We start from the raw sequence: 26,795 nt of genomic DNA, 5'->3' as shown, positions 1-26,795 counted from the left end.
CTGAGCCACAGAGACGCTGACAGAAGAGCTGTGGCTGAGGGACTGTGGATAAAGCAGAGTTTTACGAGGTCTCAAGGGTAAGGGGGAACGAAAATGGGAGTTCAGCGCCTACCAGGTAGGCACAGTAAATACTGCTGTTTTCAGCTGGGACCCCTGGAGATTTATACTCTCAGAATAAGAACTAACTTAAAATAAACCAGTCTTTTAAAACCAAAACCCACAATCAAGAAACGGGCAGATCTAAATAGACATTTCCCCAAAGAAGACATACATATGGCAGGAAAGCACATGAAAAGATGCTCAACATCACTAATTATTAGAGAAATGCAAACCAAATGAGGTGTCACCTCACACCAGTCAGAATGACAACCATCAAAAACCCCATGAACTATACAGTCCATGGAATTCTCCAGGCCAGAATACTGAAGAGGGTAGCCTTTCCCTTCTCCAGGGGATCTTCACAATCCAGGGATCAATCCCAGGTCTCCTGCATGGTGGGCAGATTCTTTGCCAGCTGAGCCGCAAGGGAAGCCCAAGAATACTGGAGTGGGCAGCCTATCCCTTCTCGAGTGGATCTTCCTGACCCAGGAATCAAACTGGGGTCTCCTGCATTGCAGGCAGGTGCTTTATCACCTGAGCTGTCAGGGAAACCCTCCAAAAGTCTACAAACGATAAATGCTGGGGAGGGTGTGGAGAAAAGGGACACCTGCTACACTGTCGGTGAGAATGTAAATTGGTGGAGCCACTATGGAGAACAGTATGGAAGTTTCTTAAAAAGCTAAAAATAGAACTGATGTTTAGTCGTTTTAAGGTCGTGTCTGACTCTTTGCGACCCCATGGACTGGAGCTCACCAGGCTCCTCTTTCCAGGGGATGTCCCAGGCAAGAATATTGGAGTGGGTTGCCATTTCCTCTGCCAGGGGATCTCCCCGACCCTGGCATCGAACCCACATCTCCTGTGTCTCCTGTATTGGCAGGTGGCTTCTATACCACTGAGCCACCTGGGAAGCCAAAAGTGAGAACAGGGTGTAGGAAAACCTGAAGGAAAATGCAGTCCCCTGAGACTAATCACAGGAGCTGCAACAAGAGAGAAAATAGTATCTAAAACTTTGCGCTCCGGAGGGCTGCGTGGAGAGGGTCACGGGTAGGAGCCAGGACCCTCAGCCAAGGGACACAGCCGTTGCGCTGCATGATGCTCAACGACTTTGCAAGATGGCGGCTGGGAGGACACGTAGCCTAGCTTGACTGAGCTCCCAGCCAAACCCAATGGGGAGCCTTCGAACACAGAATCATTAATGGAGTCCACACTGGTATGCCTCCCAGGACACAGAAGAAGCTAAAGAAGGGGTGGGAGGGGGTCTAAAGGGGCACACAGGTGCTCTCCAGCACCAAGACAAGGCTTTTGCAAATAAATCCCCAAAGTATAGATTATTAAAGGAAAGATGGATACAGTCAACATTTCTCAAAATGTACCATAAGGAGGGTGAAGAGACAAACCACAATCTAGGACAAATATTTGTATCATGTATAAAAGGCAAAGGATTCATTTCTAGACCATGTAACAAAATCCTCATTATCAATAAGAAAAAGATAAATAACCCACTACAAAAAGAAGGTAAATGACATGAATAAGCACTTCTCAGAACAGGAAACTCAGATGGCCAATAAACATATCAAGAGATGTTCAACCTTGTTAGTAGTCAGGGAAATGCAAAATTAAACCGCAATGAGATAACATTTCACACCCACCAGACTGGCAAAAATGAAAAAGTCAGATATTACAAGTCTTGCCCAGGGTGTGAAGTAAAAGGAATTCTTACACGTTCTAAAGTATAAGTGTAAGCAAGGGTGTAAACTAGTACTTTTGAAATGTAGTACCCAGTAAAATGGAAGATGGGTGCACTCTTAGACCCAGAAATTCAACTTACAGTGTAGTCTACAAAAATTCTTGCATGTGTACACCAGAAACCATAAGTTTGTTCCTAACAGCACTGGCTTTTTTTTAAATAAAATTTTATTTTAGAATAGTTTTAGATTTACAAAAAAATTGTAAATTTTGTGAGGAGAGTACAGAGTACTCCACACTGAATTTCCCCTATTATTAACATCTTATGTAAGTAATGTGGTGCTTCCTAGGTGGCACTAGTGGTAAAGAATCTGTCTGCCAATGCAGGAGACATAACAGACGTGAGTTCGATCCCTCGGTTGGGAAGATCCCCTGGAGGAGGGCAAGGCAATCCACTCCAGTATTCTTGTCTGGAGAATCCCATGGACAGAGGAGCCTAGCAGGCTACAGTCCATAGGGTTGCCAAGAGTCAGACACGACTGAAGCGACTTAGCACGCATGTAAGTAATGTACATTTGTCACACTGATGAACCAATACTGATATGTTATTATTAATTAAAGTTTATGCCTTATTCAGATTTCCTTATTATTTATCTAATCCTTTTTGCATCATTGTTTTTAACAGCGAACACTTGGGACTTCCCTGGTGGTCCAGTGGTAAAAAATCTGCCTGCTAATACAGGGACATGGGTTTGACCCCTGATGTGGGAAGATTCCACATCTTAGTTGTGGGGGCAACTAAGCCTGTGTATCACAACTACTGAAGCCTGCACACCAAGACCCTGTGCTCTGCAATGAGAGAAGCCACCTCAACACGAGAAGCCTGTGCACTGCAACTAAAGAGAACGCCGCCCCCCACTCGCAGAAACTAGAGAAAGCCATCGATCGGGCAGCAATGAAGACCCAGCACACCCAAAACTCAGCAAAAAGTAAACAACAAAAAAATTTTTTTAATATAAAAGTTGAGGGGAAATGTAAATAAATTGTGGTTTATCCATTCACCCGATTATAGTAAATACAGTAAATAAATGTACAGTTATATGGGTCAATGTGGATGAATTTGAAAACATTTTGTTGAGCAATAAAAGCCAGTTTTAAATACTGATTCCATTTATGAGCAGTTCAAAACCCAGCAAAATATAATCATATGTAATTTGAGGATATTTACGTATGTGATAAAATTATAAAGAATAACAAAGAAATAATTAACCAGAAAATCAAGACAGTGGTTACTTCTGGTGGGGACGGAGAGGGATGCTGTGGAAGAAACACATTCGATGGGTTTTTATTTTGTTAAACTTTAAACTGTCCATGTACACTATATTTTATATGTATGATACATTCATAATAGTAACTTTAAAGCTCTTTACCCTCGTGCACTTTCCCCGCCTCCCAAAACATGTTTTCCACGCAGTCCTCATCCTCCAGAATTCTGGTTTAAGGGAAAAGGTGATGCGTTCGAGTCAGAGGAAACAGGAACCCCAGCCCTCCATGCTCAAACCAGAGAAATGTGATTATGTCTCTTATCGTCCTTTCAAACCCCACCACACATCATGGTGCTTCCTGTTTCTCAGAAGTTGAAAAAGGTGCTGACATCATGTAATGAGTGGAAGCCAGGCTGCCGTTTATACAGATCCACTCAGAACCCTGGGTATCAGGCTGGACAGGGTTGGACAGGCTGGACTCCCAGCTGTGGTCAGGAACAAAGGCCAAGCAGAGGCCCGTCGTTGGGGAATGACCCCCAGTTTGAAGATTCAAGGAGCTGATGACCTTTGTAATGATGTGAGGGCCAGCAAGGTCACATCCGTCGCCTGCCCTCAGAGAAGCCCGGTGCCCCCAGTGGAGGCACCGTGGGGCTCTGGGCGTGGCCTCAGCTGGGGCTGAGGACATCTGCCACCACCCGTGCCCTCAGGCCCTCCAGATCCATCCCTCCCTTGTCTGGTCACGTGGCTGATTATCCAGCACCCAGCAAACACTCACCGAGCACATGTGATGTGCCACACTGTTCTCGGTACTGGCGACGTGGCAGGGAGCAGGACCTGGCCTGCTCGAGCTCCATTACACCAGCAGCGGGGTCAGATAACAGGCAGACGGAACAACTGTAAACCGTGGTGAGCGCTAGACAAAGGTGGAGGAAAATAACCACCAGGTCAAGCTATCAGTGTGAAACTCAGGCTACGTGCTAAGTCACTTCAGTCATGCCTGACTCTTGGCGACCCTGCGGACTGCAGCCCGCCAGGTTCTTCTATCCATGGGATTCTCCAGGCAAGAATATTGGAGTGGGTTGTCATGCCATCCTCCAGGTGATCTTCCCGACCCAGGGATCGAATCCGTGTCTCTTAGGCTCCCTGCGCTGGCAGGCAGATTCTTTACCACTAGTGCCACCTTGGAAGCCCCGAAAGTCAGGCTACCTGAGTTCAAATTCTACTGCCCATTCTTTGGGCAGGTTAACTAACCTTTCTTGGCCTCAGTCTCCCTTTCTGTAAATTGGCAGTGATAATCAAACTTACTGTATAGAGTTGGCTGAACACTGATTTGTTCAGAAACTATTTACTGAGCACCTCTATGTGCCAGGCTTCCTTGGTGGCTCAGATGGTAAAGAATCTGCCTGCAATGTGGGAGACCTGGGTTCGATTCCTGGGTTGGGAAGATTCCTTGCCGAAGGGACTGGCTACCCACTCCAGTGTTCTTGCCTGGAGAATTCCATAGACAGAGAAGCCTGGAGGGCTACAGTCCATGGGGTTGCAAAGAGTCAGACACGACTGAATGACTAACACTTCTCTGTGCCAGGCACAAAGGATCAGTAGTGAAGACGACAGGCAAGGCCTTGCCCTCAACATGCTTACATCACAGTGGAGGAAGTCAGTGGTTAAGCAAAGGACATTACAGATCGTGGTAAAGGCCGGGTACTTGAGGTGATGCAGGGAGACCGAGGAGGTGTTGGGGAGCAAGGGCCACCGTAGGTATCAGGGAAGGCCTCTCTGCTAATGGTGAAAAGGAGCCACCTCTGTGGAAGGCACAGCCAAACAGAAGGAGCAGCAAGCATGGGAGTCCCGAAGCGGCGTGAACTTGGTGTGGCTGAGGAACAGCAGGAAGACAGAGATGCCAGAGCATGTTAGCTGGGGGTCTGGAGACAAGGCTAGGGAGAGAAGGGAGGGCCCGTGCAGGTCATGGAGAGGACTCAGCATTTCTTCTACTGTGGGAACTCACTGAATGTTTCAAGCAGAAGAGGGACTTTATCTGACATGTTCTTAAAAAAAAAAAAATCTTGCCTCTGTGTAGAAACAGATGAGGGTACTAATGTTTAATCAAGGAAATCAGTTAGGAGGCTATTGCTCTAGTGTCGGTGGCTTGAATTTGGGTCTGTGTGTGATACAGGGGATGGTGTGGGATGGGCTGGAGGGAGCAGAATCCCATCATGTGGGAGCCTGATCTCTGTCTTTTCCCACCCCTGCGGCTTCTTCCGTGGACCTAAGGTCCCTGCCCGCTATCTCCCCACCTGCTACTTCATGGCCCGGGAGCCCTCTCCTGTAACTCAGAGATGAGTGAGTGCTAGTTTGGTCTGGCTCCTGAGACCTGGATGAACAGGCTCCAGCTCCCTGTCTGCCCACCCACGGTCTTTGCCAAGGTAGCCGCAGGTTCCAGGGGCTTGTGTTCCCATGACCACCACTGGCTCCCTGCTCCTGCAATCTGCGCTCTATCCAGATACTCTCTGAGCGCTGCTCCTAGCATGCAGCCCTTTCCACTGAATCCTGTTCGCACAGCAAAGCTGACCAGCCACCCAGACCTCTGTGACAGAAGCGGTCTCAAACTGAGCACTCGTGTTCCTGGTCTTTGAAGTCGTGCGGTGAATTTCCCTCTTCTCCATCTCCTTTTTCACGACCCTTGTCTCCAACCTCGTGCCATCTTGCCAACTCCCCTTCCCTACTCACCCAATTCCAGTTCGTTTGTTATACAGAGCGAATTCCTAGAGGTTTGGGGACCTCAGCTCCTCTTTTCACCCAGGGACCCACCATCTCAGCCTCCTGGCTCCCTCTACTGGCTGATCCGGGTATTTCCCTAATAATTCCTACTGAAGCCGGATACGGTGACTGGCTGCAAGGCTGCCATTGAAGCCCCTGAACGTATACTGGTCCTAAGAGTTTAAGGTGCTTTAGACATCAGGAAACAAACGAAAACTGTCTGACACGGAAACCTGGGCTAAAGGAAACCAAGCTCTCGTTACTGTTCCCTGGCTGAGGGAGAATTTTCTGGGGTATTCACATGCCCCAACACTGCCCTCTGGTGGCTGACAGATGTTAATTCTAAAACCCACTGTTCCCACCTCTAACCGCAAAGCCTTCCCTAGCCTTATGCCGATCGGCTCACTCCCCAGATCGAGACAGAGACAAGTCCTTGGACCAAGTTCTGTCTTCTGCGAAGGGGCCATTATATTTCTGGGGACCTACCCAGTTGAGTCTCAGCGGTGATCTGAGTTCAGTCAAGGGAAGAGGTCAGGTGGGACCTTGAACCTGAAAGGCCAAGGGGAAGTAGAGATGATTCATCTTAGGTCTCAAGTCCTTCTCTTGACCACTCGATGTCTCACGGCTTCTTGATTTCCACCCTAAACATTGGCCCAGTTGGCAGCGAGAACAAATCCAGGGGACAAGGGTGAGTAAGGCCAATGGCTTAGCACCAAATGCACTGACAGAACTAAAATTGTGTCCAAGCATCCCTTTTTCTTTCCTCACCCCTCAGACTTGTGTCAGTGCCAGCTCAGTGGTGGGGAGGGGCCTGCCCTGCCCTCAGATCCCAGCACAGTGCTGGCAATCCACAAGTGTCGGATGGCAGAGTGATCAGATTCAGGGAATGAAGGTGTGTACTGAACCCTGGCTCATTCGTTCCCTCCTGCCTTCTCATCCTGCCTCTACAATACAGCGTGCTGTGGCTCTTAAAATAGCTTCCCACTTCACTACCTCCCCTACTTTCCCATCTCCAGCCCCCAAGTGACAATTTTTCTGGTTCCTCTCCTGGCCTCGGTCCCTTGTTGTCAGAACACTGGGCTAGGTGTCTGGACTCCCAGCTCTGCTGTCAGTGACCTCCCAGAGGCTCTCATGGCCCCAACCATAACCAAAATGGGGCACTCCCAGACCTAGGAAGTAAGTGGGATGAGAAGGTACCCAACCTTACTTAGGACTGTGCTGTCCTAACCCAGAGTTGTGATTCTTTCTCTTTTTTTTCTGTATCAAAAGTGTTACATGCATGGTGTGAATATATATGTGTGTGTGTGTGTGTGTGTGTGTATTCACGATGTATAAAGCAAAATTTTCCCAGATGTATCCTCCAGTCAGTTGGGGATATGTTGTTACTTTATAGCCTTGGTCTTTTTCACTTTGCCAGGTGGGCACTTTAATTACCCGTCTTTTATAGATGAGGAAAGTGAGGGTTAGAGAGGCCAAGTAACTAGCTCAAAGTCACACAGCTTGTGAATGGTTGGGATATGGAATAAGGACAAAAGATACATGCTGGGAGAGCAATCTGAAAAGAGAAAAAGTTTTCTCATGTGTTCAGCTTTACCATCAGCTAGCCTGTGTTTTCTGTCACTCCAGCTGTGGATGCAAAGTTAGTGTTAGAGGTAACCAGCTGCAGGAGGATGTCTGAGTTGGGTGGGGTGGGTGGGGGTGTTCTAGCTTTAGGCTCCCACAGTTTCTATTCCTGTAACTCTGGGTCACAGAACTGTCAATTTCCTTGTCACTGGAACCTGTGCTCCAGGGCAACCACTGTGTTTTATTCTACAGCTTTACTGAGGTATCATTAACAAAGGAGAAACTGAACTTAGTTAAATTGGGCAATTTAATAAATTTGGAATACGTTTGCATCTGTGAAACCATCACCATAATCAAGAGACTGAACAGATCAATCACCCCTAAAAGTTTCACTGTGCCACTTAGCAATCCTTTCCTCCACTTTTTTTTGGGGCCTCCCCTCCCCTAGGCAGTCATGAATCTGCTTTTTCTCACTATAGATTAGTTTGCATTTTCTAGAATTTTATAAAAATGGGATCACCCTCAGCCTGGCTTCTTTGACTCGGCAGAATTACTTTGCAATTTATCATATTGTTGTATACGTCAACTTTGGCCACCTGATGTGAAGAACTGACTCATTGGAAAAGACCCTGATGCTGGGAAAGATTGAAGGTGGGAGGAGAAGGGGATGACAGAGGATGAGATGGTTGGATGGCATCACTGACTCAATAGACATGAGTTTGAGTAAGCTCCAGGAGTTGATGATGGACAGGGAAGCCTGGAGTGTTGCAGTCCATGGGGTCGCAAAGAGTTGGACGTGACTGAGTGACTGAACTGACTGTATACATCAGTAGGGCTGGCTTTTGAACAGCCTGGGTTTGAACTTGCAATGAGTCCGCTTAATGAAGATTTTTAAAAATAAATACACATATGTGCTGTAAATGTATTCTCTCTTCCTTACTATTTTCTTAGTAACTTTACTTTCCTCTAACTTACTTTATTCTAAGAATATAGTACATAATACATATAGAAAATACGTGTTAGGAAATTCCCTGGAGGTCTAGTAGTTAGGGCTCTGTGTTTCCACTGCAGGGGGAAGAGTTTGATTCCTGATTGGGGAACTAAGATCCCACAAGCTTTCAGGTGCAGCCAAACAAAAATGTGTGTGTGTGTGTGTGTGTGTGTGTGTGTGTGTGTGTGTGTATGTGTGTGTGAATCAACTGTTTGTGTTATCTGTGAGGGTTCCAGGCAACAGTAGGATATTAGTAGTCAAGAGTGGAGGCAGTCAAAAGTTATATCTCAGGTTTTGGCTATATGGGGGAATTGGATCCCTAACTTAGCGTGGTTCAGGGTCAGCTAGTTTATTCTTTATTTTTATTTATTTAGAGTTATATTTACATTAACTTACAGTAAAACAAAAACTTTTAAAATAAAAATATCTATTTATTTGGCTGCATCAGGTCTTAGCTGTGGCACACGGGATTCTTACTGGGTCACGTGGGATCTTTTGTTGTGGCGTGTGGACTCTCTGGCTGCAGCAGTAACAGCCTAGTTCCTCTGCCACATGTGGGATCTTAGTTCCCTGACCAGGGATCGAACCCGTGTCTCCTGCTTTGCAAGGAGGATTCCTAACCACTGGACCACCAAGAAAGTCCCCTACAGGGGAAAAAAAAAAACTTTTTTGGTGAACAGCACTATGAATTTTAACATGGGTATGGATTTGAGTAACCAACACCACAGAATCAGAATACAGAACAGAAAACTCCTTGATGCTATCTCCACCCTGAACGTCTGGGAACTAATGATCTGATCTCCATCAACATGGTTTCGTCTTTTCGAGAATGTCATATTAGTGGAATCAGACAGCATGTAGCCTTCTGAGATCAGTTTCCTTTACTCAGCACGATGACTAAGAAATTCACCCAAATCGTGGGTTCATTTCTGTTTCCTTCCTTCTTTTTCTTTTCTTTCTTTCTCTCTCTTTTTCTCTCTTCCCTCCCTCCCTTTCTTTTTTTGAAGAGTAGTATTTCATTGCATGGGTGTATGAGTTTGTTTATCCATTTACTTGGTGCATATTTGAGTTGCTTCCAGTACTTGACAGCTATAAATAAAACTGCTATAAACATTTGTGCACAGGTGTTTGTGTGAACTTGTAATACATCTTCATCTATCTAGGATAAATACCTAGAAGGAGGATCGCTGGATTGTATAATAAATGTTGTTTAACTTTATAAGAAACTGTCAAATTCTTTTCCAAAGTGGCTGTATCATTTTGTATTTTCACCTGAAATATATGAGAATTCCAGTTGCTCCATTTTCTCACCAATACTTGGTCTTGCCAATACTTTTTATTCTAATAGATGTGTAGTGGTACCTCATCATAGTTATAATTTGCATTTACCTAGTAGTTAGTGATGCTGAAATGTTTGCATCTAATGTAATTAATGATGTATTGTGGCTTAAATCTTCCATTTCTTTTTGTTCATTTTCTGTTTGTTCTCTCATTTCTTTGTTTTCTTTTCTCTGCTTTCTGAATTCTTTATATACTAGATATGTCTTTTATCCAATATAGGATTTCAAATGTTTTCAAATCTTAAGCTTAACTTTTCATTTTCTTGATGATGTCTTTTGAAAAGCAAAAGTTTTCTATTTTGAAGTCTAATTTGTCAATTTTTCATTTAGTATTGTGGTTTTGGTAGTGTAGCTCGGAGCTCTTTGCTTAAAGATAATCTCCTGTGTTTGCTTCTAAACATTTTATAGCTTTAACTCTTACAGTTATGTCTATGATCCATTTTGAATATTTATGTGAGGTAATTATATAACTTCTTCATGAATGTAGATAATCAACTGTCCTAGTACCATTTGTTGTAAATACAATTGAATTGTCCTGACACCTTTACTAAAAACGAATTGACTATAAATGTAAGAATTTGTTTTAGTACTCTCAAGTCTGTTCCAAATATATATGTGTATAAATTTGAATACAGATATGTATTATCTTTGTGTCAGTACCATACTCTTTTGATTACAGTAGCATTATAGTAAGTTTTAAAATTTTTATTTTCATTGAGCTATATTTGAAACATAATACATATAAGTTTAAGGTGTACAGTGTATGGATTTTATACAGTTATATTACAACATAATTGCCATAAGAGCAGTCATTTTGTTGTTTTGATGCTATTGTGAATGAGACACTTTCTTTTACAGACGTTTTATTGTTAGTGTATAGAAAAGCAGCTTATTTCTACGCATTGATTTCATATCCTGCAACTTTACAAAATTCATTGATTAGATCCAAGAAATTTTTAAGTTGAGTCTTTGGGGTTTTTCAATATAAAAGGTCATATAGCCAGTAAATAGCAATAACTTAACCTCTTCCTTTCTAATTTGTATGCCTTTTATTTCTTTGTTTTGCCTGAGTGCTCTAGGTAGAACTTAGGGTACTGTGTTGAATAAGAGTGGTGAGAGTGGGCACCCTTATCTTGTTCCTTATCTTACCGGAAAAGTTTTCCATTTTTCTCTATCAATTATAATGCTAGTTGTGGGTTTGTTGTATATGGCCTTTATTACATTTAGCTATGTCTCTTCTACACCCAACCAATTGAGGATTTTTATCATGAAGGGATGTTGCAGTTTGTCAGATGCCTTTTCTGCATCTATTGAGATGATCATATGATTTTTTTCCTTCATTCTATTAATGTGAGGTATCACATTTATTGACTTGCATTTGTTGAACCATCCTTGTATCCCAGGGATAAATCTCACTTGGCCATGGCATATAACCTTTATAATGAGTTCTTCAACTAAGTTTGCTAATTTTTGTTGAGAATGTTTGCATCTATGTTCACCAGGGATATTCATCTATAATTTTCTTTTCTTGTGATGTGCTTATGTGGCTTTGGTGTCAGGGTAATGCTGGCCTCGTAAAATGAATTTGGGAGTGTTCCCTCTCCTTCAGTTTTTGAGAAGAGTTGGAGATGGTTTGGGGTTCCTCTTTAGTTGTTTGGTAGAATAATCCTGTGGAGCCATCTTGCCCTCGAGATTTCTATATTGGGAGGTTTTTGATTACTGGTTCAACTTCCTTACTCTTTATTGGCCTGTTCAGACTTGCTAGTTCTCCCTGGTTCAGTCTTGCTAGGTTGTATGATTCTAGGAAATTATTCCTTTCTTCTAGGCTATCTAATTTATTGGTATATAACTATTCATAGTAGTCTCTTATGATTGTATGTGTTTCTGTAGTGTGAGTTATTATTTCTCCTCTTTCATTTTTTATTTTGAGTCCTCTTATTTTTTCTACTAGTCTCACTAAAGATTTGTCAATTTTGCTTATCTTCTTAAAAAGCAGCTCTTAGTTTCATTGATCTTTGCTATTGTTTTTCTGACCTCTATTTCATTTATTTCTATTATTTTCTCCTATGATCTATTATTTTCTTCCTTCTGCTAACTTTAGCCTTTAATTTGCTCTTCTTTTTCTAGTTCCTTGAGGCGAAAGCTAAGCTTTTATTTACAGTGTTTATAATTTCTTTTATTTCTTTCTTTTTTTAATGAGCACTTTCTCTCTTTCTTTTTTATTTACTTACTTGGCTGTGCCAGGTCTTAGTTGCAGCATGCAGGATCTTTAGTTGTAACATTTGAACCCTTAGTTGCAGCAAGTGCAATCTGTTAATAGTTCCCTGACCAGGGATCAGGGTCTTTTCCAATGAGTCAACTCTTCACATGAGGGGGCCAAAGTATTGGAGTTTCAGCTTCAGCATCAGTCCTTCCAATGAACACCCAGGACTGATCCCCTTTAGGATGGACTGGTTGGATCTCCTTGCAGTCCAAGGGACTCTCAAGAGTCTTCGCCAACACCACAGTTCAAAAGCATCAATTTTTTTGCTCTCAGCTTTCTTCACAGTCCAACTCTCACATCCATACATGACCACTGGAAAAACCATAGCCTTGACCAGATGGGCCTTTGTTGGCAAAGTGATGTCTCTGCTTTTTAATATGCTGTCTAGGTTGGTCATAACTTTCCTTCCAAGGAGTAAGTGTCTTTTAATTTCATGGCTGCAATCACCATCTGCAGTGATTTTTGGAGCCCAAAAAATAAAGTCTGACACTGCTTCCACTGTTTCCCCATCTATTTGCCATGAAGTGATGGGACCGCATGTCATGATCTTAGTTTTCTGAATATTGAGCTTTAAGCCAACTTTTTCACTCTCCTCTTTCACTTTCATCAAGAGGCTTTTTAGTTCCTCTTCACTTTCTGCCATAAGGGTGGTGTCATCTGCATATCTGAGGTTATTGATATTTCTCCCAGCAATCTTGATTCCAGCTTGTGCTTCTTCGAGCCCAGTGTTTCTCATGATGTACTCTGCATATAGGTTAAATAAGCAGGGTGACAATATACAGCCTTGACATACTCCTTTTCCTATTTGGAACCAGTCTGTTGTTCCATGTTCAGTTCTAACTGTTGCTTCCTGACCTGCATATAGGTTTCTCAAGAGGCAGGTCAGGTGGTCTGGTATTCCCATCTCTTTCAGAATTTCCCACTGTTTATTGTGATCCACACAGAGTAAACTCCGGGAGTTGGTGATGGACAGGGAGGCCTGGCATGCTGCGATTCATGGGGTCACAAAGAGTCGGATACGAATGAGCGACTGAACTGAACTGAAGTGACCAGGGATCAAACCCCGGCTTCCTGCACTGGGAGTACGTAGTCTTAGCCACTGGATCACCAGGGATGCATCCTTAAGAGTTTGCCGTTCAGTTGTGTCTGACTCTCAGCGACCGCATGGACTGTAGCCCACCAGGCTCCTCTGTCCATGGGATTCTCCAGGCAGGAGTACTAGAGTGGGTTGCCATTCCCTTCTCCAGGGGATCTTCTCGACCCAGGGATTGAATCTGGGTCTCCCGCATTGCAGGCAGACTCTTTACTGTCTGAGCCACGAGGAAAGACTGGACTACCAGCAAAGTCCCTCTGATTCCTTAACACAAGCATTTATCACCGTAAAACGCTCTCTTAGAGCAGCTTTTGCAGAAGCCCATAGGTTCTGGTAAATTGTGTTTCTATTTTCATTTGTTCTGAGGCATTCTTTGATTTCTCTTTTGATTTCTTTTGGTTGTTCAGGAGTGTGCTGTTTGGTTTCCACCCTGTGTCGTCTCCAGTTTTCCTTGTGTTGTTGATTTCTAGTTTTGTACCACTGTGATCCAAAAGATACTTGGTATGGGACTTCCATGGTGGTCTAGTGGCTAAGACTCCTTGATTCCACTGCAGGGGACACAGGTTCCATTCCCGGTTGGGTCGGGAAACTAAGATCCCACATGCCACGTGGCACGGCAGGGGGAGAAAAAAGATACTTGGCATAATTTTAATCTTAAATTCACTAAGACTTGTTTTATGTCTTACCATATGATTTACCCTTGAGAATGTTCCCTGTGTAGCTGAAAATACAGACAAAACAAACAACCTCAATTCCTTCAGAACCCAGCCCACTCTGCTCCCTCTGGTACTAAGAACCGAACTGAGAATTCAGGCTACTGTCTTCAAGGCCTTCACCAGGCTGCGGAGAGAGGATTGGGCCTTCGTAAGTTAAAACAACTACAAAATTCTCCTATCAAGATTCAGCATTTTGTTTTTGCTTTGTTTTTCTTGATGAAGTATTCCTGTTACTTGCTTGCTTAGTCATTCAGTCGTGTCCAACTCTGCAACTCCATGGACTGTGGCCCACCAGGCTCTCTGTCTGGGGAATTTTCCAGGCAAAAATATTGAAGTGGGTTGCCATTTCCTTCTCCAGGGGATCTTCCTGACCCAGGGATCTAACCCAAGTCTCCTGAGGCTCCTGAATTGCAGGCAGATTCTTTACCACTGAGCCATCGGGAAGCCCAAGCATTTTCCTAGTTGCTGTAAAATCTTGGTAGGTATCCAGAGTTCCAATAAAGCCAGTTCTGACAGGTTTGCCAGTTTATCTGCTGCTTTTGTGTACAGATAAGCTTTTGGTGCTCCTTACTCCACCACTTTTGCTGCCGTCCCTCCTAGTCTGTTTACACGTATTGTAATTATTGATATGGTTGGATTTATGTCTAGAGATTTTATTATTTATTTTCTGTTTTCCCTCCCTCTGTTCCCTTTATCCTGAGTACGTCTGGATTGCTTGAACATCTTTTTAAGCATTCCAGTTAAATCCATTTGTTGTGTTTTTAACTACCTCTCTCTTTTTTCAGTGGTTACTCTAAGGATTACAAGATACGTATTTCCTTTTTAGGCTTGCTTAGGATAGACATTTTTACCATTTTAAACAGAATGTAAAAACTAACCATCATATAGCTTCCTTTACTCTCCCTTCTTTCTGTTGTAGTTTTCTTACATATTGCATACACATACCTTGAACATACCATCAGAAAATGTCACAATTTTTGTTTTAAATATAAATTTTTTAAAAAGAACTCAAGAGCAAAAGAGTAGAATGTAAAATTAACCCATATTTTACCATTCTGTTGTTCTTCCTTCATTCCTGATACTCCAAGTACACTTTTGGTACTATTTCCCTTCTATCTGAAAAAATTTTGCAAATTATTTTAGAATAGGTCTGCAGTCAAGGAATTCTTTCAGATTTCCTTCATCTGAAAATTTCACCTTCACTCTTTTTTATTGAATACAGAATTGTATCTAATTCTAGTTGATGTTCTTTTCCTCTTGTACTTTAAAGATGTGATCTCTTCATTCTGGTTTCCACAATAAGATATTTTCTTCTGGCAGATATATGTCTATGTGTGTATGCATATACATATACCAAAATATATACATATTTTAAAGTATTTACACACAAATATATAACGTATAACACTGAGGATGGTGACTGCAGCCATGAAATTAAAAGATGCTTGCTCCTTGGAAGAAAAGTTATGACAAACCTAGACGGCATATTAAAAAGCAGAGACATTACTTTGCCAACAAAGGTCTGTATAGTCAAAGCTATGGTTTTTCCAGTAGCCATGTATGGATGTGAGAGTTGGACCTTAAAGAAGGCTGAGCACCAAAGAATTGATGCTTTTGATCTGTGGTGTTGGAAAATTCTTGAGAGTCCCTTGGACATCAAGGAGATCAAACCAGTCAATCCTAAATATTCATTGGAAGGACTGATGCTGAAGCTGAAACTCCAACACTTTGGCCACCTGATGTGAAGAGCCGACTTAGACCCTGATGCTGGGAAAGATTGAGGGCGGGAGGAGAAGGGGATGACAGAGGATGAGATCCTTGGATGGCATCACCGACTCAATGGACATGAGTTTGAGCAAGTACTGGGAGATGGTGAAGGACAGGGAAACCTGGCATGCTGCAATGCATGGGGTCGCAAAGAGTTGGACACAACTGAACGACTGAACAATAGTGAAAAACACACATACACATATATGTGGTGTTATGTATTCTTAAGTTTTCAACAGTTTCATGAATTTCTTGGTTTACCCTTTTTGGAACTTGCTGAGATGTTTGAATCCAAAGGTTTATGTCATTTGTCATATTTTGGAAGTTTTCAGTCATTATTTTTGCCTTTATTGCACTCTTTCTCCTCTCTTTATGAAACTCCAATGATAGACTTTCTGGGACTTTGAGGCTCTTTTCATTTTTTAAAAAAGTCTTTTTCTCACTGTTACCCAAATTGGATAATTTGTACTGGTCTACCTTCAAGTTTACTTACTGACTTCTCTGTCATTGCTATTCTGCTCTTGAGCTTATCTAGTGAGTATTTGATTTTGGCTCATATTTTTAAGTTCTAAAATTTTAGTTTCTCTATTTATCTTTTATTTATTTGTTAAGACTTTCATTCATTTCAGGAGTGTTAGCCTTTACCTTTTGGAGCATTTTCATTATAGCAGTTTAAAGGCTTTGTCACTTAACTTTAATATCTCCCTGTTGGCCTCTTTTGGTCATATTTTACCATGCAAGTCGAAGTTTTCCTGGATCTTTCTATGCCAAATAATTTTAAATCCTGGACATTTGAATTTTATGAGATTCCGGGTCCTATTCGAATACTATGGAGAACGTTGACATGTCTGTTTTAGCAGGCAATTGACTACTGGGCTTGAGACACCAATCCTGAGTAGCCTTCTGGGGATTGTGGTTTCAAGGCAAGTTCCCTTTTCAAAACCTTTCCGGTGCTGTTTAGATTTGTGCCGTACGTGCACCCTCTAGTGGTAATTCTGAGAACAGGCGGTGGTTCAGTTCAGTCCTCCAGTCTTGGGTGTGCTGATGGGGATTGAATCCATGCACGCTCATCTTGGGGGTGAGAGCACAGTTCATAAACAATTTTATGGAATTAATTTCCCAAGGGCCTTATCCACAATTTCCTTGGTACTCTGGGGCTCCCTGGGGCTCCTCGTTTTGGTTCTCCTTTTGGTTCTTTAGTTGCTTCGCTTTGTTGTGTACTTCCTACAACTGTGCCCTCACCCAGGGCTAAGTGGCAAAAGGACGAAGAAAAGAGAAACCGAGCGAGTGAAACAGGAGAGCGGTTAGATTTGTCCCAATCTCCTGATACACCTGCAATCGGAATGAAAGTGTCTCTTCCTTAAGAATTTTAGGTGCCTTAACGCCTCAGATGTCACTGTAGCAGGAGTATTAGGGGGCTGGGGCATGAAGAGCAGAGAAAAAATTTTAAAGGGGTGTTTCTTCACTCACTCTGAACATTAGGAGTTCCTTTCCCATTCTTCAAACCAGAACTAGAAGGGTTCTCCTAGAGTTTTCACCCTCTACGGCCCAGTTGCCCACTTTCACCTGAAAGTTCCAGGCTGCTTTGAGTCTGGCCAGGGAATGTTGTTGTTTAGTTGCTCATTCGTGTCCGACTCTGCAACCCCATGGACTGTAGCCTGCCGGGTTCCTCTGTCCGTGGTATCTTCCAGGCAAGAATACTGGAGTGAGTTGCCATTTCCTTCTCCAGGGGATCTTCCCGACCCAGGAATCCAACCTGCCATCTGCTGCATTGGCTGGCAGATTCTTTAGCACTGAACCACCTGGGGAGCCCAGCCAGGAAATACTGGAGGGAAAACAGGAAACTCATCCCCAGTTCAACGGTACTCCAAATTCTGTTTTCCTTCCCCAGTTCACCCGCTATTGATGTTTACTCTTTTTTCTTACAACTTTTTAAATGATTTTTTTTTTTAATGTGGACCATTTTTAAAGTCTTTATTGGCTTTGTTACAATACTGCTTGTCTTTCGTGTTTTGGCTTTTTGGCCCCAAGGCATGTGGGATCTCAGCTTCCCCGACCAGGGGTCAAACCCACAGCCCCTGCCCTGGAAGGTGAAGTCTTAACCTCTGGACAGCCAGGGACGTCCCTGATATTTACTCTTGAAAGTTTTTCATGCATTCAGTCCAGGTTTTAATGTTGAATTTACAGGGAGAGACAGGGAGGAGAATGTTTACTCCATGTTACCTAGTTCATTCCTTTTTTCTGCCAAGTGGTATTTCACTGTATAGATATCCTACTATCTTTTCATCAATTCTCTTATTAATGGTCATTTTTGTTGTTTCCAATTTCTGGCTTTTACAAAGTAAGCAGCAATAAGCATTCATGTACAATTCTTCATGGACACATACTTTCATTTATTTTGCATACATACCTAGGAATGGAAAGCTTAGGTTATATGGTAAGTGTACATTTAACTTTTTAGGAAAATGCCAAAACGTTTTCCAAAGTAGTTGTATCATTTTACATTCCCGTCAGTAGCTTAAGAGCATTCCATTTGTTCCATATCATTGCTCAGACTTGGTATAGTCTTTTGCTGTGTGGTGGTATTTCACTGTGGTCTTCGTTTGCATGTTTCTTTTACCAAAGAAGATGGAAAACAGCCATTCAAATCTGACCATTAAAAAAATGTGCTGTCTTCTTCTTACTGAGTTTTAAACATTCTTTGCTTAAACTTATATTCTACATATAAGTCCTTTATCAGACATGGTTTGCAAATACTTTCTCCCATTCTGCAGCCGCTGTGTTTTGTGTAGCTCTGTTTGGCCTTCCCTCCATACTCTGCCTGGATCCACCCCCTGTTCTGTCCACTGATACCACCACCACTCTTTTTCGTCTCTCCTGGATCATCCTCCTACCCTGGCCTCCCCCATGGTCTTCTTGCTTCACACTTGCAGAAGGACTGGGATTGGACCACAGTTCAATCTGCAAACAGCAGTCACTGAGCATTTAAAAATGCACACTGAATCATTTCTCCTCTATGCATAACATTATACAAAGGCTCTCTGTTCCCTTGGCATAATGCTAAAGCCCTAAATGCCCCACGCTATCGGACCCTTGCCTATTTTACTGGATGCTTTTTCTATCATTCTCCCCTTGACCGCCATGCTGGAGTCACAAGAATCTTTTTCCTTAAACACACTGAGTTTGTTTTCTTCCCAAGACCTTTGCACCAGCTATTCCTTCTGCTTGGGGTGCTCTTCACCCTGTTTTGCACATTGCTGCCCCTTCTGTCATTTAGAAAGTTAAAATATTACCCCTTTAGAGAGATATTCTTTGAACACAAAATCTAAAGTTGCTACCTCCACACTGTCTTGACTTCATGCTATTTTATTTCTCTGCAGAATAGTTACCACAGTGTGACACTTTCCTTGTTATTTCCTGTCTTCACTAGAATATGTTTCATGGGAATAGGGACTTCATCTCATTCATTTCGATATCCCTAGTGTCTAGAGCCATGCTTGGCACATAGTACAGGCTCAATAAATTCTTGTTGACGGTCTGCGCCCATAGCACCTACCTCTGTGCCTGTCACCTGGCTAGAAAGCAAATGTTTGCTGTCTGAATTTGTCAAGTAATCCATCCCCATGGCACCAATGATCAAAAAGCATCCCTGGGCTAGAAGAGGGAGAGAAAAGACACATATTTAGGAAAATGACAAGAGAAAAATTGCAGAGAAGCTTGAGAGAAAATCAGTTTCTCTAGACGTGTGTGGGGAGTTTTATGACAGAGTTGTCATATCACTGGATTTGGTATGGGCTCCCACCCTAGGGAGACCTCTACGTTGGTTGCTGGTGCTATTAGGCCCGCACATAATGCACATGAGGTAATGGCGCAGTTTGTAAGCACAGCCCAAAGGTCTGCATGAGGCGTGCTTGTCAAAGGAAATTAGACCCTTTTGACCTAATCCACTGTTCACTCTGCTCCTCTACTTCCTGGAGTCTGCACGGTAATTTTCCCACTCCACAACCCTCAGCACGGTGGGTGAGCTCCCCCATGAATGGGAATAGCTCACTGCTCCCATGGTCCCCACTCTCTCTCAAGCCATTTGGCACCAGTCCTCTTGGCTGAGCCATGAAATTAAAAATCGCTTGCTCCTTGGAAGAAAGGCTCTGACAAACCTAGACAGTGTATTAAAAAGCAGAGACATTACTTTGCTGATAAAGGTCCATCTAGTCAAAGCTATGGTTTTTCCAGGAGCCATGTACAGATGTGACAATTGGACCATAAAGAGGGCTAAGCGTTGAAGAGCTGATGCTTTTGAATTGTGATGCTGGAGAAGACTCTTGACAGTCCCTTGGACTGCAAGGAGATTACACCAGTTCATCCTAAGGAAAATCATCCCTGAATATTCATTGGAAGGAACGATGCTGAAGCTCTAGCTCCAATACTTTGGCCACCTGATGTGAAGAGCTAACTCACTGGAAAAGACCCTGATGCTGGGAAAGACAGAGCAGGAGAAGAAGGGGATGACAGAAGATGAGATGGTTGGATGGCATCACCAACTCAATGGACATGAGTCTGAGCAAATTCTGGAAGATACTGATGGACAGGGAAGTCTGGCGTGGTGCAGACCATGGGGTCGCAAGGAGTCTGACATGACTTAGTGACTGAACGACAACAATGAACAACTGCTGGGTGAGGTGGCACCCAGTGTGCATAGGCAGTTTTAGCACACAGCTCTTCTCTCCAAGGACCCTCCTTTAGGCCTCATCTCTCCCTGAGAACCTGGTAGGTGAGTGCTCTGAAGAGTCTCTGCGCGGAGCTCACATCGAGCCGCTGAACCAAGATGGCTGCCAAGGCCACGCCTGGGCCATGGCGAGGAGCTGCGCTGCCGAGCACTAGGCCCTCTCTAGGGCGCAGTCCCGAAGTGGGCAGCAGACACCCTGTCTCGGCCTGGGAAACAAGTTTCCTGGGGGGCGGAGTGGGGGCAAGACTGCTGCCTGGGCTCCAAGGAGCCAGGCGAGGCCTCGGGTTTCACGCTAACCGAGACTCACAATGTAAACAAACTCCCAGAAGCTTCTTATCTGAGGTGGGGACTCCAGATGCCAGGGTCATGGGAGGGCACAACTCATCGGGGAAATTCACCTTCTGGGGAAGTGGCTGCCCAAGGTATGGCCTTAACTGTGGGCTTCCTGGCTCAGAGATGGGGGAAGGAGGTGGCGCCTGTGGGGTCCTCTCGCCTCTCTGTCCGCTAGGCATCTCACTGCACTCCAAATCGGTCCCTGTGTCCCAGGCACTGGCCTGGGGCTCAGGAGGGAAGTGAGTCCAGATAAGGTTTGAATCTGAGAAGCCAGACAGCTGCTCATGGACTCTGTGACCGGTCCTTGTCTCCATTCTCAGCCAGGATTGGACAGTTGGGCAGGAATTCTGTCTGGGGATGACTCTTCCTCTTTTTAGAGTGCCTAGGGCACTGTCTGTCCCCTCCCAGGCCTAACCCTTGGCCCTCGGTCCCAAGACAAATCACTCTAGGGATCAGAGGGGTTGCTCTGGGAGAACCTGATGGGGTTCCTGAGCCCACCTGAAGAGATGTGTGCTCAGCCTAGGATGTAGGCCTTCTTGGGCTATGACCCCAGGGGAGAAGACAGGGTCCTCGTTCTCTTGCCTCCCCCAGAAGTCACCTTAGAAAACCCCATCTCTTCCTTTTCTTGGAGTCAGCTAAAGGCTACTGACAAGGAAACATGGTGCTCTGTTTACCAGGTGGCACCTGCCTATCTACCTCAGCCAAAGTCCACCCTCAATTCCTGCTCCCACCCTCTGAGTCAGCACTGTCTCTGCACCCTTTTTTCTTCCCTAGACTCCAAGAAGGGTGCTATCCAGCAGGGGGCGCTGCAGTCACGGGGTCAGAGCTTCCAGAGGGCTGGGGCTTGTGAGTAGAACTCGAATCCCCTGGGAACACAGGTGGCCCTGGGGGTGGACTCTGGTCCTGCTAGACAGCAGAGGGAAGATGAATTTATAGACACACCCCATCCAGCAGTGGGGCACCCTTATCCAGCCTTCCTGGCCTGTTGTACCCACACACCCAGTGTCCAAAGGGCAGGGCCAAACAGTGCTGGTATGTTGTTTCAGGTTCTGGCTGTAATCACCAGTGACCTGGGTATTCCTGGGACAATGTGTGAATTTTAATCACCTGTCCTACACTTTAGCTCAATGCCCTCAGCTCCCCAGACTCACAACCTGAGATCAAAGCAATGGCCCCTTAGGCAAAGTGGGGAATCTCCCTACATTTCTCCCAGAATGGGGAACCTTGGGAAGGCCTGGGAAGGGTTCTACTCCAACCCATCTCACATCCGGGCCATCCACGGATACTGCTGTTAACTAAGCTCACTTCTCTCCATCCCCCGTGGCCAGAGCCCCAGTCCATGTGGAGTGACCCGAGCTGCCTCCTATCCATTGCCCTGCCTTGGTTTGCAGCAGGGTCCCAGACAAGGGCAATGCAAGTCGGGGCCTGCGGTATGACATTCAAGGGGAGGCACTCACTCTCATGGTCAAGCAAGAACAGGGTTGCGCGAGCGTCTCCTCCACAGAGAGATTTCTGAAGCACAGATCAGACTCTCAGTTTCACCCCGCAGAGCCAGGATCAAGTCCATACTTCTGAGGAGCACTCAAGCCTCTTCACGGTATGGCTCCTGTGGGCTGGTCCAGCCTTAATTCCTGGAGCAGCCATACAAGGCCACAAGGCCACACCACAAGCAGGATCTGTCCTGCACTTGGGAGCCTCCAGGCTTTTGCTTGGGCTGTGCCTACAACCTAAACACGTTCTCCCACGGCTGACTCATCACCCTTCAAGGCCCTTGAATGCCAGTTCCTCAGAGTGGCTGCCTGTGAACTCTGGCTGAGATAAGTCGCTTCTGTCCCCACGTCCCAGCATCTCTGCTCCTTCGCCTCATACTCCAGGTACGATATACATCTGTCATTCTGCAATCAAGTGCACTTACTAATTGCCTGCTGTTTGCAAGGAATGAGCTGGGTGTCAGGGAGGGGGCTCTGAGGGTAATAACCCCATCTTTTGTCCCCAGAGAGCTTATATCCAGGGTAGCTGGTGGCAGGTGGGGACCGTGCCGACTCACTTCGAAGTGCCTCTGCATGGCTGGTACAGGCATGGGCCTGAGAAACATTCCATGCCCATCAGATGCCCCTATGTCTTCAGGCTTCTAGAGTCACCACTCAACTAGCAACAAAGAATACATGTGTGCTCCAGCCCATGAGGCTGTGGGAAGTCTTTTCCAACATTCTTGAGGGTTTTTGAGGAAAGGAGACTAATTTTTGTTTCCTGGCAGTGGCAAGTCACCAGGGGCCTCCTGGCTAAGAGCTCCTTCTCCCAGCAAACCCTGGTCCATTTTACCCCAAATGTGGACTGAGTCCTCTGAAATACTCCCAGAGCAGCAATCTAGGAGTTAGCTATCACAGTGGCTATCCAACCTGGTGACATGATCATTGCAGTCTCTCACTTGCCAAGCTGGAGGGCAGTCAGTCGTGCTTTCTCCGGACTATCCAGGCAGGTGGGCCTCTGCTGACCCTTCACCCCTCCTGCCTGTCAGTCAGTCAGTCAAGAGAGACTTTCTTGATACTCACTCATGCAGAGAAAGGACTGGAACCTCTCACATTGAGCTGAGGTTCTATCTAAATTGAGGCCTTTGTGGACCTACCTTCCAGGAGAGGAAGAGAAACCCTACCTGATGTTAACAGCCCCTTCCCCTTGTTACGTGGCTGGCTGGCCGATGTCACTGGACACCCAGTCTCTCTGCATGATTAGGAGCGGACACAATGTGAAGACAACTGGAAAGGGAGCAGAGATCCCCTTGGAATGACAGACCCACACAGAAATGACCACAGTGATGCTCAGGAAAGCCATGTCCCTCCCTTCTTCTTTACCACTGGGGGCATACTGCTGAGACAATCCGAATCCATCATCCATCCATCCATGCCCATCCATGCCACACCTCGCTCATAGGGTATCTGCTGTGTTCAGGCAAGGCTGGATCCTGGGGTTACAGCAGTGAACAGGACAGAGCACCTGCTGGGCTAACCCCCTTTTCTCCTGTCTCTTGCCCTGTTTTCCTTCTGTGAACATTCCTATAACTCAGCAGTTGCTGAATACAAGCTACAAAGACATACTCCTGTTGCTGTTTTCTAGCTTAAGCTACATCTACTGTTTCCAAAAGGAGACTGCAAATGAAGTCCGACATAGACACTCGAAGACCAGGTCCTTCACCAAGTCCACTTTAAGGGAGAGGATCAGGGATCGGGGTTGAGTTCTCTGCCTCAGAGAGACTGTTTGGTCTAGGCAGAGGACCAGCAACGGTGGGTCCAGACTTGGGCCACAAGAGAAGGAGGAGACAAGACCTTATTTGGTCTGGAGCCTCACTAAACTGCTGCCATGGTCTCCGGACACCTTAGGGGCACCCCCTCAATGTCTTAACCCTTCTTTCCATGGCAGCCCCTGGAGTTGGGATTCCCAGGCTGAGTCACCAGGGTCACTAGGGACTGTGTTCATAGCACAAGACCCACTCTTGCAGCATTTGGAGTTTCCCTGGCCCTCTCCCAGGCCAGCCACCCTTCTCCTGAGCCTGGGCCAGAGGAAACCAATGCTGGACTGGACAAGGAATGCTTGAGGGTCTGTCTGCCCCTCCACTGGCTAGCTGGGTGCCTCAGAGTGGCCACTGGTACTCACTGTTCCACCCTCAGCTTCTCTGGACTCAGGGAGCTCTACTTGTTTGATTTGTCTTTCCAAGAGCCATGTTCTCAAGGCTATAAGCAAGGAGATCTTTATGTGGGAGCTCCAAAGCAAGGATTTAGGAAATATGTGTGCGCAGCCCACCTTAACCACAGGCATGACTTTGGTCTGAAGAGGTCAGGGTAGGGTGCTAGACTCTGCCGCACAATCCCAAACTCCCAGCCTCACTGGCTCAGATGCAGGCCCAACCCCCAATTATCCCAGGCCTGAGCTGCAAGCCCTGGAGAGGGAAGGAAGTGACCGACCCCCACAGCAACATTCCTCTGTGATGACGACAGTGTGCTCACTGCCCAGCCACCCCATCTGGAGGGCAGTTCTCTGGAAGTCACAGGGGACTCCCTCCCAAGGAGGCTGAGGCCTCTCTTACAGAGTGGGACTTCCTTCAGCTGGGGCATCAGCTTGACCTGACCAGGCTAGGGGGCAAGAACAGCTGGGGGCCCCGAGGGAGCAGCTCCCCTGGGAGCAGCTCAGAAGGCCACAGGGGCCACCCTAAATGCCTCTAACTCATTCCATTTCTTCATCCATTCAATAAGCACTCACCCGATATCCTCCTTGTGTTAGCCCCATCAGAGGCTCTCAGGACCCAGCAGGCTGGACTAGGCAGGCAGGGCCACACCCTCAAGGGGCTCCAAGACAGGTGGGAGGAATCCTCTAGCACATACACACAAAGGATAATTTCAGCAATGGTAAGTGCTATGAAGACAATGATAAGAGTTATGAAGACAACACAACAAGCCAGTGTTACAGTTGGGGACCTCGGCCCTTTGAGGGGGGCCTCCACAGTCCTGACAGTCCGGTCTTCTCATGCAAGTGTAGCCCCTGCATCCACACCGCACCACGCTCCCTTAGGAACGAACGCCGCCCGGGAGGAGGCTGGGGGCAGGTGCATGCAGGTGGGGCTTTTCCAAGGCCGGTTTTCCCCGGCTCCCGCTGGAACTTCCAGAGGGCCACGGACCCGCGACACTGGACACCCGCCCGTCCCCCTCCTCCTCCTGCATCCGCAGCTCGCGAGCCTCTGCGCTCCCGGCGAGGTTCCCGGAAACTCCTCGATTTCCCTGTCGCCGCCGCGTTTGCAAGAAACCGAAACCCAGGCCCCGCCCCCCGCGCCAGCCGGGAGCTGGCAACTGGGGCCTGCGCCCGGGGCTGGGTCTGAACTGGGCGGCCGGAGCGGCCCCTCCCGGACCGACGGAGCCGAGATGGAGGTGGGAGGCCCTTCTGAGTGCCAGGGCTGCGCTCGGCGCCCACCCCCTGCAGGTGTCGTCCCCAGCGGCTCAGCACCGCCCGCGGGAAAGCTGCAGTTCTAACCCGATCGTTCAGGTTGCATCCGATGGCGGAGTGCCCAGCGAGGGCGGGGGGCAGCCAAGACAGCTCCCCTGCAACAATGTAGAGGTGGGCGCCATTTGTGTGCGCCTACTGTGCGTCCGCCAAACCAGGGGAGGGGGGCAGAGGGGATAAGAAGGAAGGGCAGGGGCGTTTACAAAGAGCTCTGTACTCCGACTCTGCACCCCTTCATCGTGGGGGGGGGGGGGGGCGGGCACAGAGCAGTTTGGCAACTTGCCCCAGATCACACAGCCTGTAGCTGCGAAGCTGGCTGCAAACCTGTGGCCCGCAGCGGGAGGCTGGGCGAAGAAGGAGGAAGTGCCCCGGCCGGCTGCCGGCAGGTGAGCTGCCTGGCACGGGCGGGGCAGCCAGCTGCGGAGGGGGAGGGGCGGTCCCAGGCCGCCACCCGGGCCGCGAGGACTGGAGGCTTTGCTTTTCTCCTTCCCTCCCTCCCTTTCCAGGAAGCCGGCCAGCCCAGAGCCGGCCGCTCACCCCAACTCACCCCCAGCCTGGGCCGAGCAGGAATGTGGAAGTTGGCCGGAAGAGCTCGCGCCCCCTCCCCTCCAAAAACACACCCATCTCAGACCCCGGGAAGCGTGAACTTGGGTCACCTAGGGCGAGGGGCTCCAGACCAGGACTCGATTACCCAGGACGAAGTAGGGGTGCTGTTACCCCCAGCAAGGCCAAGAAGCCTGCCAGGGGCGCTGGCCGTAGTGCAAGACCCATTGGCGGGGGTGGGGTGGGAGTAGGAAGGGTGGAGGAGGGTGCAGGTCCCATCCAGCCCCACTCCGGGTCACGGCCACTGAGCCTGGCCACAGAGCTTCAGCCCCGCCTCGGGGCCCCTTGGGGTGGTTGGAGAGCCGAGGCTGCTTTTCCTCCCAACGCAGTGTTTATAAGAAATGAAACTGCAGAGGGCATCAGCGGCAGCCCACACTGACACCCAGCTCCCGCTCCGGGGTTCCGGTCCCAGAGCGCTGGAGCAATCCTCGGCCCACTCTTATATCGCCAGACCCCTAGTGCTTTCCCAGTCAGCTGCAGCCTCCCACTCTGCGTTTAGTATTTTTATAACAGCACAACGTGTATTCTGCTGTGTCATACACCATTTTTGCCTGAGTTGTGAGAGGGGAGGGGCTAGTCTTGTGCCTGAGCACATCTCCAGGGC

At 46.6% G+C, this 26,795-nt stretch overlaps 2 protein-coding genes across 2 annotated transcripts in view; one reads left to right on the top strand and one right to left on the bottom strand.

Moving 5' to 3' along the window:
• The window catches only part of RAD50 (RAD50 double strand break repair protein), a 247,961-nt gene that overhangs the window by 138,014 nt on the left and 83,152 nt on the right, over positions 1 to 26,795 (bottom strand). The window lies entirely within an intron of this gene.
• On the top strand, positions 23,298 to 26,416 carry LOC122440906 (translation initiation factor IF-2-like). The gene is made up of 3 exons (XM_043467575.1): positions 23,298 to 23,345; positions 25,163 to 25,702; positions 26,095 to 26,416. Exons 1-3 carry the CDS (start codon positions 23,298 to 23,300, stop codon positions 26,380 to 26,382), a joined length of 876 nt encoding a protein of 291 aa, XP_043323510.1. The 3' UTR covers positions 26,383 to 26,416.

Source organism: Cervus canadensis, chromosome 4 (assembly GCF_019320065.1).
Source record: "Cervus canadensis isolate Bull #8, Minnesota chromosome 4, ASM1932006v1, whole genome shotgun sequence".
In the NCBI taxonomy this organism is placed as follows: Eukaryota; Metazoa; Chordata; class Mammalia; order Artiodactyla; family Cervidae; genus Cervus; species Cervus canadensis.
This window is presented reverse-complemented; position numbering and strand designations above follow the sequence as displayed.

What these genes read in the sequence shown, in the direction of transcription:
- LOC122440906 (XM_043467575.1), top strand. Translation starts at nt 23,298, where the DNA reads ATGTCACTGGACACCCAGTCTCTCTGCATGATTAGGAGCGGACACAAT. An exon ending in TGATTAGGAGCGGACACAAT is followed by an intron (nt 23,346 to 25,162) that starts GTGAAGACAACT and finishes ACGCTCCCTTAG; the next exon opens with GAACGAACGCCGCCCGGGAG. An exon ending in TCCCCTGCAACAATGTAGAG is followed by an intron (nt 25,703 to 26,094) that starts GTGGGCGCCATT and finishes CTCCCTTTCCAG; the next exon opens with GAAGCCGGCCAGCCCAGAGC.